Raw genomic sequence first — 15,493 nt, 5'->3', positions numbered from 1 at the left:
TCATTGGTACCGATGTTTAATATATTTCTGAAGTTGGGAGCAGGATAGATTCACTGCAAGAAGCACGCTGAATTATATTTTATCTATGTTTCTACAAATTACATTTAAGTAAATGTTACAGCCTCAGATTTACCTCTAGTGGGACTAATGTGAAGACATGATCAAAGATGACACATCGTCAAGATAGTGGACACCTACGAAAATCCCCACCCTACTCGTAGGTTGAAGACTGCAGCACATAACTGGGTCAGACTAAAAGGCACTTTTAAACATCTTACCCGTTTCCTGTGTAATGTGATTGATTGGGAAATTGCTGCTGAACATCTGGATGTTTGACCTTGTTCACTGAGCTTGTAACAGAAGCTCAGGGATTCAGGGTGTAATACACGTTCCTGTATGCAGTCAAAGCTCTAGGTTTATTTTGGTTAGTTAAAAGAAATCACCTGGACTTTGCACAAGGTGGTTTCATGGCTGTAGGGAACCAGATTATTTGTCATTCATGGTCAGCATTGTCCTCCCTTGGTGAGCCAGCAATGATGGGATCCCACACATACATGGAACAAGTGGTATATATATATATATATAACACTTACATAGTGCTATTAAATCACATGGTTCTTAATGACTTGAACTCATCTGATGTTGTGATGATGGTGATCACAGACAGACTGTTCTGTTAGACTACAGCGAGCTGTTGTGTTGCGATGTGTTGTAATGATCCTTTCTTTCACTCTCATGCTGATTTGCCCTACTTGCAATGAAAATGAAAGTACTTCACAACTTGGTATTTTGAGGTTTTTAGGTATTTTCCATCACTGGAAAAGGTAGTCTAGCACTATCACTGTGAAAAGTACCTAAGATATTTCTAAAGCATAGATACGGTAAGATGCCAAAAGCACACACACACACACACACACACACACACACACACACACACTATAAATTAGGTCACATCAGGGGAATGTTTTCAGATATAAGTCTTAGTTCAACTCACATAATGAACGTGTATTATTGTAGTTAACATGTTTTCATATCATTATGAAATTAACAAAGAATAGCTTTAAGATTGCCAAATTATTTGTGGTCATTAAATAGAAATCTACTGGCAGCTAATGAATAACGCATTTACCTCCTAATTCTTTTTCCAGAAGGCACTTCCTCACATGTATCAGATTTTAATAATAAAATAAATACTATCTGACACCATTTAGCCTGCCGTCAAAACTAAATGTTGTGGTGCTGCCCATGTTTACTTGCTGTTTCTATACACTCAATATACATTCAACGACGAAGCGAAAGCGGAAGTATCCAGGAGTGAGTCATCTCGCTCGGTGCGTCTTCGGTAGAAGTTTTGCTTCACACACACATGTCAGCAGAGTTTCTCAATCTGTCAGTCTGCGGGGAGGAGGACGTTTGCTGGGGGGGGAGGAAAAAATTGGATACAGGCACCATGACTGTGTGACAACTCCCGTGAACCGACTTCCGATGAGTTCCTCCTCTGACAGCGGCTTGTTGTCAGCTCTTACCGCGGTACCTGTTCGCTCCTCCAGCCGTTATTTGAACAACACCCATGTCGGGACAAGTTGTCATGCTAGCCTCCGTTAGCTGCTGCTGCTTCACGTAGCTATGTTTTGCTCTGCCAGACTTGAAACTTGAGCAAACGCAGCAGTGATTTCATTCTAAAGGTATTTTTATTTTATTTTATTGTTTTTTTTTTTTAAAGTTACCCAGTGACACACGTTTTTGTACAGTTTGTACAGTGTTTGGCAAACGAAGCTAGCAGCCTGTCAGGAAAATGGGACTACACCCGCTGGAGTTCAGCGAGTGCTACTTGGACAGTCCAGGCTTCAGGGACAAAATCAAGGCACACGAAGCAGAGCTGGACAAAACCAACAGGTTCATTAAAGAGCTCTACAAGGACGGGAAGAACCTCATCAATGCAACCAAGCGTAAGTGGATGTGAATAAGAACATTTGGCATGTTCATTCACCAAAACTCGTGCACTTTCTCAGTTTGCAAGTGGCTGTTCCTCCCATGTTGTGACAGCTTGTGTAAAGTTTAATGAATATTTAACTAAGTCCATCCAGTAAAGGGACAGAGAGAGAGGCTTAAAGACCACATGAAGGCGTTGTTTTTTTTTTCCATCAGCTTGAATATCGCTGTGTTTTGTTGTGTTTTTCAGTTTTTCAATTTATTATTGTTGTTATTATTCATACTTTGAGGCCAACATTTAAAGAAAGTGTCTCTGAGGTTTCTCATAAGTCTCTGTCACACTCCTCAACTGGGCCAACATGATTAGATCTTTATCTGTGTGAACTCTACTCTGGGCTGGGCTTCGTAGTGAGATGCTTACAGCAAGACTGGAACAATGGTCATCAAAACTGCTTTCACTATGGCCTGTTGGAAAATCCCCTGGTGTACCTACTTTATAAAACTCAGAAAATCAAATGTAATTTTGAGAACAAACTAAAAACTGAAAGTAATTTTCAGTCTAGTCTGTCTCCAACTTAAACAGTGGGGTTATTGCAGTGCTGTAGTGTAGACAGGCAGGTTTCAGGCATGTCTGTGCAGCAGTGCTACAACTTGCACTGTCACACATGTTTGTTTGTTTTTTTTCTACTACTACTAGTAGTTTTCATTCTACTGGTTAGTTGTTAGTACTAAGGTATGTCTGTTATTTTGCCTTTAGGACAACTTAAATCATTCAAAGAAGACGCTCAGCAACTTAAGGCCTTGTCAGACTCACACGGGGAGTTTGGTTTATGCTGACTGCAAAGTGTCAGAGACATTAAGCAGTGTTTTATTGACATTTTTACAAGTAGGAAATGATCAACTTAAAACATTCGTTAGTTTCAGTTTCTCAAATGTGAGGATTGTTTTTGATTTTTTGTGTTTTATATGGTTTAATCAAATTTTTAGAGCTCTTGACAAGGAAGCAATCTTGGTATAGATGTATTTGATAATTAAGGAAGTAAGCTGCTGTATAATGAAATCAATGGCTCTGTGCAGCCCAAGTTTTGCTTTCTAATGATTCTGAGTAGTCTGTATTATTGGTATTGGACCCAAATGTAGAGATTGTTGTCTGAAACTGGAACAAACCCTTAAGCATCACCGACTAAATGTCCAGCAGCCAGGTGACTGTGGCCCCAGCCAATGAATGTAATCATATTTAAAATAGATCCCAGGTTGAGCCTCAGAGCCCCCTGCTCTTCAGCTTTACTACAGACTCCTCAGACCCTCCCCCACTGCCACCACCCACATGATGTCCATCTCGGCAGATCAGGTGAGGAGAGAGCTGAACAGGCTTCAACCCACAAAGGCTGCAGGGCCAGATGGAATCAGCCCAAGGGTGCAGAGAGCCTGCGCCTCCCAGCTATGTGGTGTTCTCCAACATACTTTCAGTCTTAGCCTGCATCTGTAGAGAGTTCCTCTTGGGTGGAAAAAGTTGTTTGAATAAGAAACTATGTCCCAGAGTTCTTAATGACTACAGATGAGTGACTCTGACCTTACATATTATGAAGGCTTTTGAGAGGCTGAACCTGGAGTCCCTCTGACCTCCGTTTTTTGTGTCTGACATTGTTGTCTGTAGCACATGTGCTCCACAGGGGGCACTTCTGTCTCCCTGCTGTTTCAACCTGTACACCTCAGACTTCAGGTACAACTCGGAGTCCTGCCATCTTCAGAGGTTCTCTGATGACTCTGCAGTTGTAGGATGTATTCAGGGTGTAGATGTCACAGAGTACCAGGAAGTTGTGGACAGTTTTGTGGGCTAATGTGTACTAAACTATCTTCAACTCAACATCGGTAAAACAAAGGACTTAGTGATGGACTTCAGAACATCTGGGAGTCCCATCACTCCTCTCCCTATACAGGGGGAGGAGGTGAAGGTCGTATAGGAGTGCAGATATCTGGGAGTGTACTTATTATTGGTGTACCACTATAAGGGGGAGGGGGAGTATTAATGTCATATCTTTACATATTCTGTGCATATATATTTTTTTTGTTTTTGTGTTGGTGTAGATCTTTTCTGGTTGCGGCATGCTGTACGGCGATGTAGCAAATGAAGCAGCAATGAGATGACATTTTGCGATGTCTACTCATTTAACTAGAAGCCCGTATTTTATCAGAGCAGGTGTCATTTATTTTCGCTTCAGTCGCTCCAGTTCTGCAGCTTCAGTCTTGCTCTTTGCTGACATGAGTGGAACCATTCGTGGCTTAATGCTTCACGCTGTCATCCTGCACTCTGCTTTTACTGTTGTACTCAGGAGCTATTTGTGTACATGTGGTCAGGTGCAGGAAGCCTTGCCCTTCTACCCTGGACCCTCTCGCTGTTCTGAACATCGTGCATCTTTTTTTTGCTAGTTTTCAGGAGACCTGTTGTTTTTGTTAGTGTGTATGTGTGACTGTACCACATGTTTATAGACAATTAAGAGATTAACTTGAAATGCAAATAATCTTTCCCTGCAGTTTTATTTGCCTGTAACTCATTGAAGAGAGCACTCTGCCCCACCTTTTGCAGCTACACATAGCTAATAGGAGAACCACCACAGAATATGAGCTGTTGGTCACAGATGACTTCATACTGATGCTCTACTGTGTTGGTGTTAACAGAAGCATGGTATCTTATTTCAAGAGGACATGTCACATCTTGTATGTCGCACCTCATGTGACTTGTGGCTAAATTACGCGTCACTTTTAAGCTGTTGATTCAAAGTATGATCAACATAGTGACGCACATCAAACGTCTGGTACGTTAAAACAAATTAAGTCTGTGCCTACTCTAGAGAGTATATAGAGTATATGACAAGGAAAAGGGAACTCTGGACACACACTCCCAATGGGACTATTGCAAAGTCAGCTGAAGTTTCAGGAAGGAACTGGTTGTCACGTTCTTATGTTCTGACATTAATGAATTTCACTGCCCCTTTTTTTTTTCTTCTCAGCCTTTTTTCTAAGCCTTCATGGACGATATTTGTGATAAAGCTCTTGTCCTTTCTATCAGTGTTCTTGGAGGTGTTTACTCTTCTTACTAATAGGGGTAGTAGAGCCCCTCAAACATTATCCAACTGTAACAACAACAATATAAAGTCTTATTTCCCATGGCCACCTTGTTTTAGATGTTATCTAGACATTAACGCCTTGCTAATGTTTACAAAGGGTGTTTTTCTATGTTGATATTTAATTTAGGGCGAGGCTGATTTACCCAACCATACATCTTGGACTGATAACACTCACATTACAGCTGGTGTGAGTGTTGATTTTACTAATTAATTTAAAGTACTTTTTAAAGGATAGTGCCCATTATTTGCTTACTAACCTTGCAAATACCAATGCCCTCTGCTTTTCTTAATCTCATTTAATAGTAATAGTAGTAATAGTATGTTTTTATTGTTAAAAAAATAAAAAACAGTTACTTTGAATAAGTTGTGGAACCTTTATAGACCAATTGACTGACAAGTATTTGCTCGTCAATAGTTAGGCTGGTGAAAATAATCATTAGTTAGAGCCCTACAGGTAGTTAAAGATATGTGGACACATACTCTGACCCTAAAACACTCTGACCCTTGGAGCACAACGTCCGATTAGTTGTGCTTTTAACTGCTGAACTTTCAACCTGATAATTTTGTATAATGGGGAATAGCCTAATTGAAGTCTGTATCCATGATTTAGTTTTTTTTCTCTATCATCATGTTCTCAGACTTAATAAGCACAGTGATATAATCAATTCACAGTTGTAATAAACACAGTAGATTTAGAAGCAATAGCTTAATGTCAGTGTGAGTATTTAAATAACATGGTTGTGCATTTGTCATGCCAAGGTGGAGCTCAGCCCCAGCCTAATTCTTATTACTTGGATATTACTCTGATAATCTTGTCTCATGAGCATATGTTCCTGTGTTTGGTTCTTCTCCTGACAGAGATCACAGAACATATCACAATTATATTCATATCATATATTCTTTCTTCCAAATCTGTCTTGTTTGTCGTTGTGCAGCTTTGAAGTTAATAAATTAGTATCAGTAGATGAAATTGTGAGCTCAGGCAGGTGCTTTTGATGAGTAGAGTTGATTTGAGGAGGCTAAACTGTGTAATCCTTGTAATCCTCTCTGTATATCCTCGTCACTATCGGCTTCACAGGGAGGTTCAAGATTCAAAAAACATCTGATTGATCTAGCATTATGGTGAATGGTGCATTCACTCATTAAGTCATTCAAATAATGTATATTAAAAGCTGTGGATTTAAGAGTCAGATGATAAAATGCTTTGTGTTTACTCAGCGTGATCTGGTGTTTGAACAGCCTAAAGGACAGTTGATGATCTCCAAATCCCAGACCTTTCACAGCCTTTCAGCAACTCCCACTCCTACGGCTGGGAGGATGTCCCACTACGGAAAGTCCTTGATTCTGAGAGGAAACTTTAAAGCGGGGTCCTGGGCCAGAGATCCATGACATGGAAGTACCCACTAAAGGAGCAACACACAGATGTGCTTCTGTTTCAGAGGGTTTCCTTCACAGGAACTGTGTCCTGTCCGTACCCTCTCAACTACCCCTCACTGCTGTCTTTAGGAAACGTATAGATGTACTGTTTGTAGCAGAGAATGTGAATTCTACGTTTTTAAAGAGATGTTTTGTATGCGATCTTGTCATTGCCTGTCAGCCAGTTTTAATAGTTTGATAGTGTGCAGGATCTGTTATTGCTGCAGTGATCTGAAATGTGGGGGTCAGTGATAGTCACTTCCACAGCTGGATTTCCTCTGGTGAACTGACCAATTGGCTCATAAAAAATGATTTTAGTTTTTTCTGCTTCAGTTTCAGTTCCTCTTTGAAAAAACAGCCATGTTAAGGTTTCTTTCTCACTGGCATACAGGTTGTGGCAGAGTAGTCTGCCATCGTGTGCTTTGGCTCACTGCAGCTCTCTGTAATCACAATAACTGATTCTGCCAAAGAGCCACATCACAATCTTTCATTAAAATCGCATTAGCACAAGACATGAAGTCATGTGGGAGGAACGCTTTTTCATCTCTCTCTTGAGAGAGAACAAGGCCTCCTGTAACAGCGATAGTCTATTTTAGCTTGATGGCACGACAGTGCTTTGGACGAGGCTTTTTTTGGTGCAGATATTTGTACAGAATTATTTGACGCACCTTTCACTGCATTGTAACTGTAAGTGTTTGAATATGTGCCAGAATATTACGATCAGTCACTTCCCTTATTGGACCGATGCTGTTAATAATTCAACGTATTCTTGCCTTACAGACTCGTTTTAATGGTCAGTAATGTGTGCTGTGTAGTCAGCGTGCAGGGATGAGTGGTCAGTCACTGTCAAGGGCAAAGGTGGGAGCTGAGCATGGAGCACGGCTTCGAGAGAGATGATGGGCGAGTGGAACAGGAAGGACTATGGAAAGGCGCAGCATGTAAACACTGGCTGCTCTTTGAGGGGCTGGACAGAGGGGATCGTGACCTTATTGGCACATTTGACGAGACTGTAGAAATCATAACAAACAACACTCCAACAGTTGCCAATGAATACACTGTGGACATCTTCAGCAGCTGAACTTTGACATATACATACCTTTTTCTGCGTTGTTTTGGGGAAAACATTGGCAGCAGCCACAAATGCAGGCTTCCTGCTTCAAGATATGGTTAATAAAAAGCAGGTTCAGGTAATTGATGCGTATCATCCTGGGTATGCTGCATTTATAAAACACAATTTTCATACTTATCTTATGATGATGCTGCAGCATGACTGTAATTAAGCAAACACAGTGCCTATAGAGATTCATACTTTTATGTAACATGTAAAGCCCAATATGACAGTAGCATCAGGTTTTAAGAATAGAAAATGCAAATTCAACTCAGGAGGTGTAACATTACATTGAAAACAAACGATAACAACATTGGCAGCACACGGGATGCTGCCAGATGTTAAAAACTCAAAAGTAATACATTCAGTTTATTGGAATCCATTGTTAAATGTAGTGAAGTTTATGAGTTCAAGAGATGTGTGTGCTCTCTCAAAAGTTAGTTTGTGTCCTGCCAGTAACAAAAGTGCAAGATAATGAAAGTCAAATAACTCTATTAAAGTAGGATTTTTTTGTTTCAAAACCACCAACACCACACAATTAACTACATAAAACTAACCCTCAAACATTTAATTGGTCAGTTGGGTGATAAACAGGAACAGCATTTCTAATAATAGAAAGTAAAATGTCACACACTAATTTGAGCCCCTCAAAAGCATTTTGAAACATTTCAGAGCTATGTTTTGGGTACTGGGAACTTAATATTGGGAGTACTGCTAATTACTGACATTTTATATTTTATAGTTTTCCTTTCCTTGTACTACTTTGTTCTGTGATGTGTCATATTAACTACAGCCCCGTGGTTCAGTACACTCCCCATTGTGTTGCCTTTGTTTTTCTTCCCACCTCTTCTGAACACGGGTGCTGATGTTTATGTCACATAGCCAGGGTTTTTTTCCAGGTTTTTCCTGTCACAGAAAACCCCAGGCTGTTATATCAGATACATAGATGTAAGGTGGGGTCTGTGTTACTCACACTCTGGATTCAGTAGACCGGGGTCTCTGGCTTTCTGCAGAGAAACTATCCAAGTTTGACAGTTCCCAGGTTTGCTCTGAAATGCCTTTCTTTAAAAGGCAAAAAGCAGGAGAAGCCTTTGCCTTGGACTCTCGTGTGCCCTAATGTGTGTGGTATTTCTATCCTGTGATAGTTCTTTCCTCAAGGACATCAGCTATCATTTCAATCTGTTACGCAGGCCTCTCATCTGGCACTTTTGTTTATTACTCCCCTGATTGTATCCAGTTGATCTATGCTGTTGAGACATCAATTGACACTGTACAAAGACACAAATACTCTTGCAGTTTCTTCCTTCTCTGAATTTTGCCTAACGTTGATTAAAGCTGGAGCTTCACACAAGCAGATAACATTCATTCTTCATGTTTTATGTAATGAACTTCACATAGCCCAGCCTTTCATATTAACTTTCTACTCTGCAGTGAGTTAAACGTGCAAGCAGCCTGTGTAGTCATATTGTTGATGGGTGTGATTTGTGCACCATGGTAACATATGGCTCTAATTAAGAGCCTGCAAATCTATCCATTGACATCACTGTCTCAGTAATTGTCCACAGTGATCTGGACCTTGTTTCTGTCTCTTGTAAGTAGAAGATATCTTTAATATGCTAATAAATACCACAGCACAATACACAGACCCAAATTGACATAATCTCTATAATAAGGATGCTTGAATGGCATAAAAAGACACAAAACCGTCAACTCTTCATTATGTTTTACAACACAGTGACATTTAATACTGCTCTGACCTTATGTCAGCGTAATGTAGTGTGTTACGTTTCAGTGTAATGTTGTCTAAACATGTTTTTACTACCTGGGGGAGCAGCTGAAATTTCCATTCTGCATTTATGTGTGCTGTCCAGCTGACTAGTAAGGATTTAGCAATATATCACACATTATATTTGTGTTACTGTGCATTCTTTTTAAAATAATTTTAACAATATCTCTTTTCTCAAAAATCATTTTCACTTTAGCCACACTTTTGCTTGATTACATTGACTGATTATCTCACTACAATGGTGGGATATATTTGGCAGCAGGTGAACAGTCATTTCTTGAAGTTTATGTGATGGAAGCAGTTGCAGGTGTAAGGATGTGAGCAACTATTACAAGGGTCAAATTGTCAAAGGCAGTATGTTGCTTACAAACCCTAACAAATGTAGAGACAAAAGACATGAATAGTAGAGACACCGTTTAAGAATCAAATAAAACAATATGCATCCTCTAAAATTGCTTCTCTATTAAATGGTTTAAACAGAAGTATAAAAAAACGACAGACTCATCTTCTCTGCGATCTCCTGGCAGACTGCTTCAAAGTATAGAGGCTGCAGAAATCTCTTCACCTTTAGTTTCAAGCCTCAATCTAAGGATCACTAAAAGGGCAAAGACTACTGAGTAGGGATAGGGTTTGCATTTTATTGGAAATGAATCCAGTTCAAAATCCACTTATTGAGCTGTTTTGTTCAACAGAAGATATAACGTTTAGGAATCTAGCTATTTCTAATCACATTACTTTGACAGAGCAGTTACCTGACAAGCATGTCACTAACTAAAGAATAGAAATGATGGTAAATAACTATCCATCCTAAACCATGGACATCCTGCACTATGTAGGCGTTGTAAGGCTTTCACCACATATTTTATCACTGCTCTGGGACATTTATTAACCCTGTCTTCACTCATTTTTCCTTTAGCTGCATTTTCTCCTCCTTACTCCTTTAGGCGTTGCAGTGGAGTCACATGAGCTATACTGGAGAAGCAAAAGTAAAAACAACTGTGAAAATTATATTAATTGTACTTTATTATTCTGTGAATACACATTAAATAAAGTGCAGATGTTTTGATTGAACACTGCTTTTGACAAATTCATCTAGACGTCAGTGGATGTTGAATTTGATTCAGCAACATCTGTTGTTTTAGAGTTATAGCAATAACTCATCAGTTTATAATAATTAGCATCTAGCTGCTAAATCTCTATTTTGAAAATACTTCCTGAAACTAATACACAAGTGCATTAAGATAGGACGTACCAACCCTGAGGAGGTTTCTTCCATTAAAGGGAGTTTTTCCTCTCCACTCTTACCCCTGGTGCTTGCTCAGGGAGGATTGTTGGGTTTCTTTCCAAATAACACTGTAAGGTCTTAATGTTAATATGTGAAGATGTGCCTTGAACTGACAGTGATTTGATGCTATATTAATACCACTGAATCAAACTGAAATTCTAGTGAGCTGCAATATTATATGATGTGATTGACTCAAATTTGTAATGTAATCATTTTATTCTTAATCTGTTGTCTAATAAATTCATGCTGTGACTCACCACTGAAGCTGAGAGCTGTAACATTATTATTAGTAAAACATAATACTTCCCATACCTTTTCTGATCTAACCAATATACTGCCTTTAAAGAGGAGCCTGAACCACAGGATTTGACACTCTACTGCTAATGTTTGTTTTTCAGAGACTCTTAATGTTGCCAGTGTACGTGCTGTTTTCCATTATTTAATACTTATTTTCCAAAAGTAGAACTTCTCTTATCCTGATTAATGATCTAAAATAAGGTCTGTGCAATGTCTTGTAGACGTACACAAGCCAAGAAATTAGGTATTAATTTGGTATTAGACATCAACAAAGCAATATTACCATTATCAGTCATTAGAATTTATTTGCTGAAGTCCTGTGGATAGATAAGATATCCTACACCACCCTGTCCTGTAGGGGTTGTTGTTATCCTGATGCTGGGAAAATAGCTTGTTTTTCTTTTTCTGTTTTAAATTTCTTCCTCACCCACAAGAAAATAGGAGCAAGAATTATCTCATCCACTAGATAATAGAAAACGTTTCCTCCAAGTACTATATGAAGACCTATTCACAGAGCAAACAGCTGTAGACTCTGCAATACAGTAGCTGTCCCATTGTGTAGTGTGAATCTTTTAGCTTCCTGCGGTTTGGCAACTTGAACACAGTAGAAAAGGAATTGACCACAGGTGTTTTGCCTTTTGCTTTGTACTTTGACATTGTATAGATTGGAGGCTGAGCTGAACAGTAACCAGCTGATGATTTAAAACTGTTGATGTAAAAGCTATGCCCTTTGTGCCAGGCTCAGTCAGACCTTTTGGCTTTGGGCCAAAGTTGTCTAAACAGTATGTTTGTAACCTGGTGAGAACCTGGTGTGTCTAGCAGGGTAGTCCATGGGTAGAAATACATACCATGGCAAGAAAAGGTATGTGAACCTAAAATAATAACACACACAAAAAAATTTGATCTTATATATCTTTGTTGAGAACAACCATAAAAACCTCATAGTGCTATTGGAAAAAGTATGTGAACCCTTGGAATTAATTACTGGTTGACCCCCCTCTTGGCAGCAGTAACCTCAATCAGGCGCTTCCTGTAGCTGTGGATCAGACCTGTGCATTGTTCAGGAGGAATTTTAGCCCATTCTTCCTGCAGACCTGCTTTAGCTCTGTCATATTCTTTGGACGTCTCGTGTGTAGCTCTGTTCAAGTCGTTTCATAGCATCTCTATGGGGTTGAGGTAACATTGTTTTGGCGAGTCATGGCTCACATAAGCGTATTCTTCTTGTGCAGAGCGAACTCAAAAGGTTTTACACAGGTTGACGTACTTTTTCCACTCGCATAATCAAATTCCAATAGGTTCACATACTTTTTTGCCATTGTATAGCATGTATGGCAAAATGGCTCAAATTAATGAGTTTGAAAGGGGTGGCATGTTTAGTTATTTGTTACAATTATAAGCATTCAGTGGTGTTTCTCAAGACAGTATTGGGTGGCTTCTGCTGTCTCTGTTAGTAACAGTGAAACATTTGGGGTGTGGATACTTTGATGCTTTAGCCTTCTGGATTAAACTGTACACCATGTTACAGCAACATGCCAACTTTAAGTGAGGTTAGGGAAATCCTCTCCAAACGTTTCTGGACTTGTTGCAGCAGGAAAGCTCTGGGTTGAACTAATAACATTAACAATTACCCAGTGAGCTATTTCAATGAGGAAACCCTCCTCTGCTGTGGAGGAAAAAATAGTCAGATCAGTAACATTACTAACAACATACAACAGATTATAGTGATAGTTATTCATTTAACTACAGTATGTTGGTGTGGCTAACAGTAACAGGTTAATATGCATGTTTTATTTTTGGACCTTAACATTTAAGTTTTTCATATTAAACTTGTTAGCGTGCTGCAAACATGGGATACTCACACTTAGCATGCCCTTCTCAGTGATGGCTAAATGGGCTCTAATAAAGGAAGAGCCTGCAGTTTTTCAAAGGTGGCAAAATAAGCTCTCTTATTGCTGGCCATTGACTTGCAAAAAATTTTGTCTACTAATCACTACAAAAATATGTATTTTGTCAACCACAATTTTATGTAAATAGAAATGTACTATGCCTATATTTGGTTCTGTTTCATGCCTGTGGGGTTTTCTTTGTTAGCAAAGACAGAGAGATAGACATATCTTTGGGCTTTGATAAATTATGATGCTACTTCTTATGCATGCATAAATAAAAAAACATAAGTGATTACTCATTTATTTAAAAAATCACTCTATAATCCAGCTCTAGGTTGGAGTGCCCAGTCTAATGCCTGTGTTGTAGTTACAGATATTTATTTTCAACAGAGTCCCTGCTACAATATCTACCAAAGCTAATCTCACAGCTTCTCAGTATACTGCTCATAACTGCAGACTTAAAATACCCTTGCTGCATTCTGCTGGGCTTCCCTGAGGGACTGTCGTGGGTCAGGGGTCCTGCCTTGGGGAATCTCTTCACTGTTTGGAAATAGATTCAGTTCTCTGTGTTTCCTCATGTGTAAGGGTGTAGTGGAAGTTAGGTTTAAATAACATTTATCTAACTCCCAAAATCTGTAGTAGAAGTATTTTAATTCAGAGCAAGTAATACTGCATACAAGGTCTGCAAAGATGAGTGTGCTCTGTCACTGATTTTTAGATTCAGGCAGTCAGAGGTTAAAGCATTTTAGTTTTAACATGAGTGATGTCTGGTTTATTTTGGGATGGACTTGAGTAAGACATTGCATCAAATTACATTTTGTTACTCTTACTTAAGTTGAAAACAGAGTAACCTGCGGCACCTGCCTTCCTGGGTTTGTGCAACAGGATGTAGCACATTGTAAACGAATGTAGACAGACAGGATGTTTGCAAAGTGGTTAACTGTGTCTGGTGAGCATCAGACCTCATTTTAAAGACAGCTTGTAGATGTATTTATACTTTTTTGTTTGTTTGTTTGTTTGTTTTTTATAATTTTTTTGCTACAAAGGTGTTTTTATAATATAGATGTAATATAGATGATAGGTGATTGTAGTCTGTTTAATATGTTTTTCTTCACTCAAACATGTTTACTAAAATATTGTATAATCACAATGCTTTTAACAGCTTTTATATTTCACATTTTCTTATTTTAGAGCTTGTGATGGCACAGAGAAAGTTTGCCCACTCCCTTGGAGAGTTTCAGTTTGAGTACATCGGCGATGCAAAGACAGATGATGAGAGATGCATTGGTAAGTGTGGCTTTGCCTCCTCACATGATGGAAACTAACCACTAGTTTTATTACATCTGCACAGGCAGACATTGCAAATGTTTGTTTACAGTTCTTTCACTACCAGCAAATTAAGAGCAGTTTTTGGTGTTCACCTGTGGTGGGAACAACTGGTAATCACGCTGTGACAGAGTTAGGCAGAAAATGCATTCATTCCATGTTTGATTTATTTTTTTATTTTTTGTAGATGAGTCTTTGCAAGAGTTCTCCTCATTCCTCAAAAACCTAGAAGACCAAAGAGAGCTGATGGTGAGAACAACCAGTTAGAACCTGTTGGAAAGCCAGGGAAAATGCCTGTGTGATTGTGTGCATGTGTGTCACTGTGTGTGTCTGTGTGGTCTATCATACTTGTACTGTTTATCAATGTTTATGTACTGTGTGTATTTGCAACCAGGTTACACCTATCACTGCGCATATTTGGTACTTGCACATCAGGCACTCAATTATATAATTTTCTGCAATGTACAGTAAGGCCACAGCATCCAGGAAGCAGAGAAAGAGGATTTTGTTCAGTTCTCTTGAACATGTCTAAGGGTCACTGTCACAGCATCTGCTGGGGAGTGGCTGCAGAGAGCCCAGGAGTGCATACACATTACACCCAAGCTTTAAATACCAGGACAGAACTCATAAGCTACTATTGGCAACAAGGTTCACGACAATACAGCCTATTGCAACATAAGTGCCATATAATTTGTAAGTGCATCAGGCGACATTGTTAAAGTTTCTAAATTATAATGGAGCAAAAAAGAAGGATGTTATGACAGTGTTAAAACCTACCGGATTTTAGATGTGACATTGGGTTTGAAAAATGCTTCCATGACGTGTTAAAGTGTTGCTATATGTGTTATACTGTGGTATTAAAGGTACACCACCCTGTCCTGTAGGGGTTGTTGTTTTGTTTATATAGTTTATGTAATAGAAACACATATCAAAGCTGCTCATTTGAAAACTTACATTTCTTGTCTTTGGACAAACATGCACATTTTATTTTGTTTGCAGGTTTCTATAAACAGCCATTCTTTTGTAATGTCTCTGTGTAGAATTTGAGGTTAGGGAGTGGGCCCATCATCAGTAGATGACTGTTTTAGCACCAGGCTCAGACCATAATGGTAACTCTGCTCAGCACAGTGGGATGACCTCACAGTGCAAAGTAAGGAAAAGAGGGATTGGCATGCAGGCATAGACTTGCCCTGCCGTCAGCATAGCAGGAACACTCGGAATGAAGAAAAGCACATAGGAAAACAGATATGTTCAGGAATATAGTTATGTAATTTCAGGCATGTAATGTAGTATATAAACACCTATAAAAAGGCAGCTACCCTGGTGAAC

General features: G+C 39.1%; 1 protein-coding gene across 3 annotated transcripts in view; it reads left to right on the top strand.

Moving 5' to 3' along the window:
- The first annotated feature begins 1,352 nt into the window (after window positions 1-1,352).
- The window catches only part of arhgap10 (Rho GTPase activating protein 10), a 43,589-nt gene continuing 29,448 nt past the window's right edge, over window positions 1,353-15,493 (top strand). Inside the window, exons 1-4 of one of the 3 annotated variants that reach the window (XM_026359147.1) lie at window positions 1,354-1,685; window positions 1,752-1,949; window positions 14,030-14,125; window positions 14,352-14,413. In XM_026359147.1, the coding sequence (XP_026214932.1) occupies window positions 1,796-1,949; window positions 14,030-14,125; window positions 14,352-14,413 (312 nt within the window). In that variant the 5' untranslated portion in view covers window positions 1,354-1,685; window positions 1,752-1,795. Of the gene's footprint in view, window positions 1,950-14,029; window positions 14,126-14,351; window positions 14,414-15,493 lie in introns of all 3 variants that reach the window. The other 2 variants (XM_026359148.1, XM_026359146.1) reach the window with 2 other exon arrangements.

This window comes from Anabas testudineus, chromosome 1 (assembly GCF_900324465.2).
Source record: "Anabas testudineus chromosome 1, fAnaTes1.2, whole genome shotgun sequence".
Taxonomy (NCBI): Eukaryota; Metazoa; Chordata; class Actinopteri; order Anabantiformes; family Anabantidae; genus Anabas; species Anabas testudineus.
Note: the sequence above shows the minus strand (reverse complement) of the source record. Positions and strands in the feature narration are given on the sequence as shown.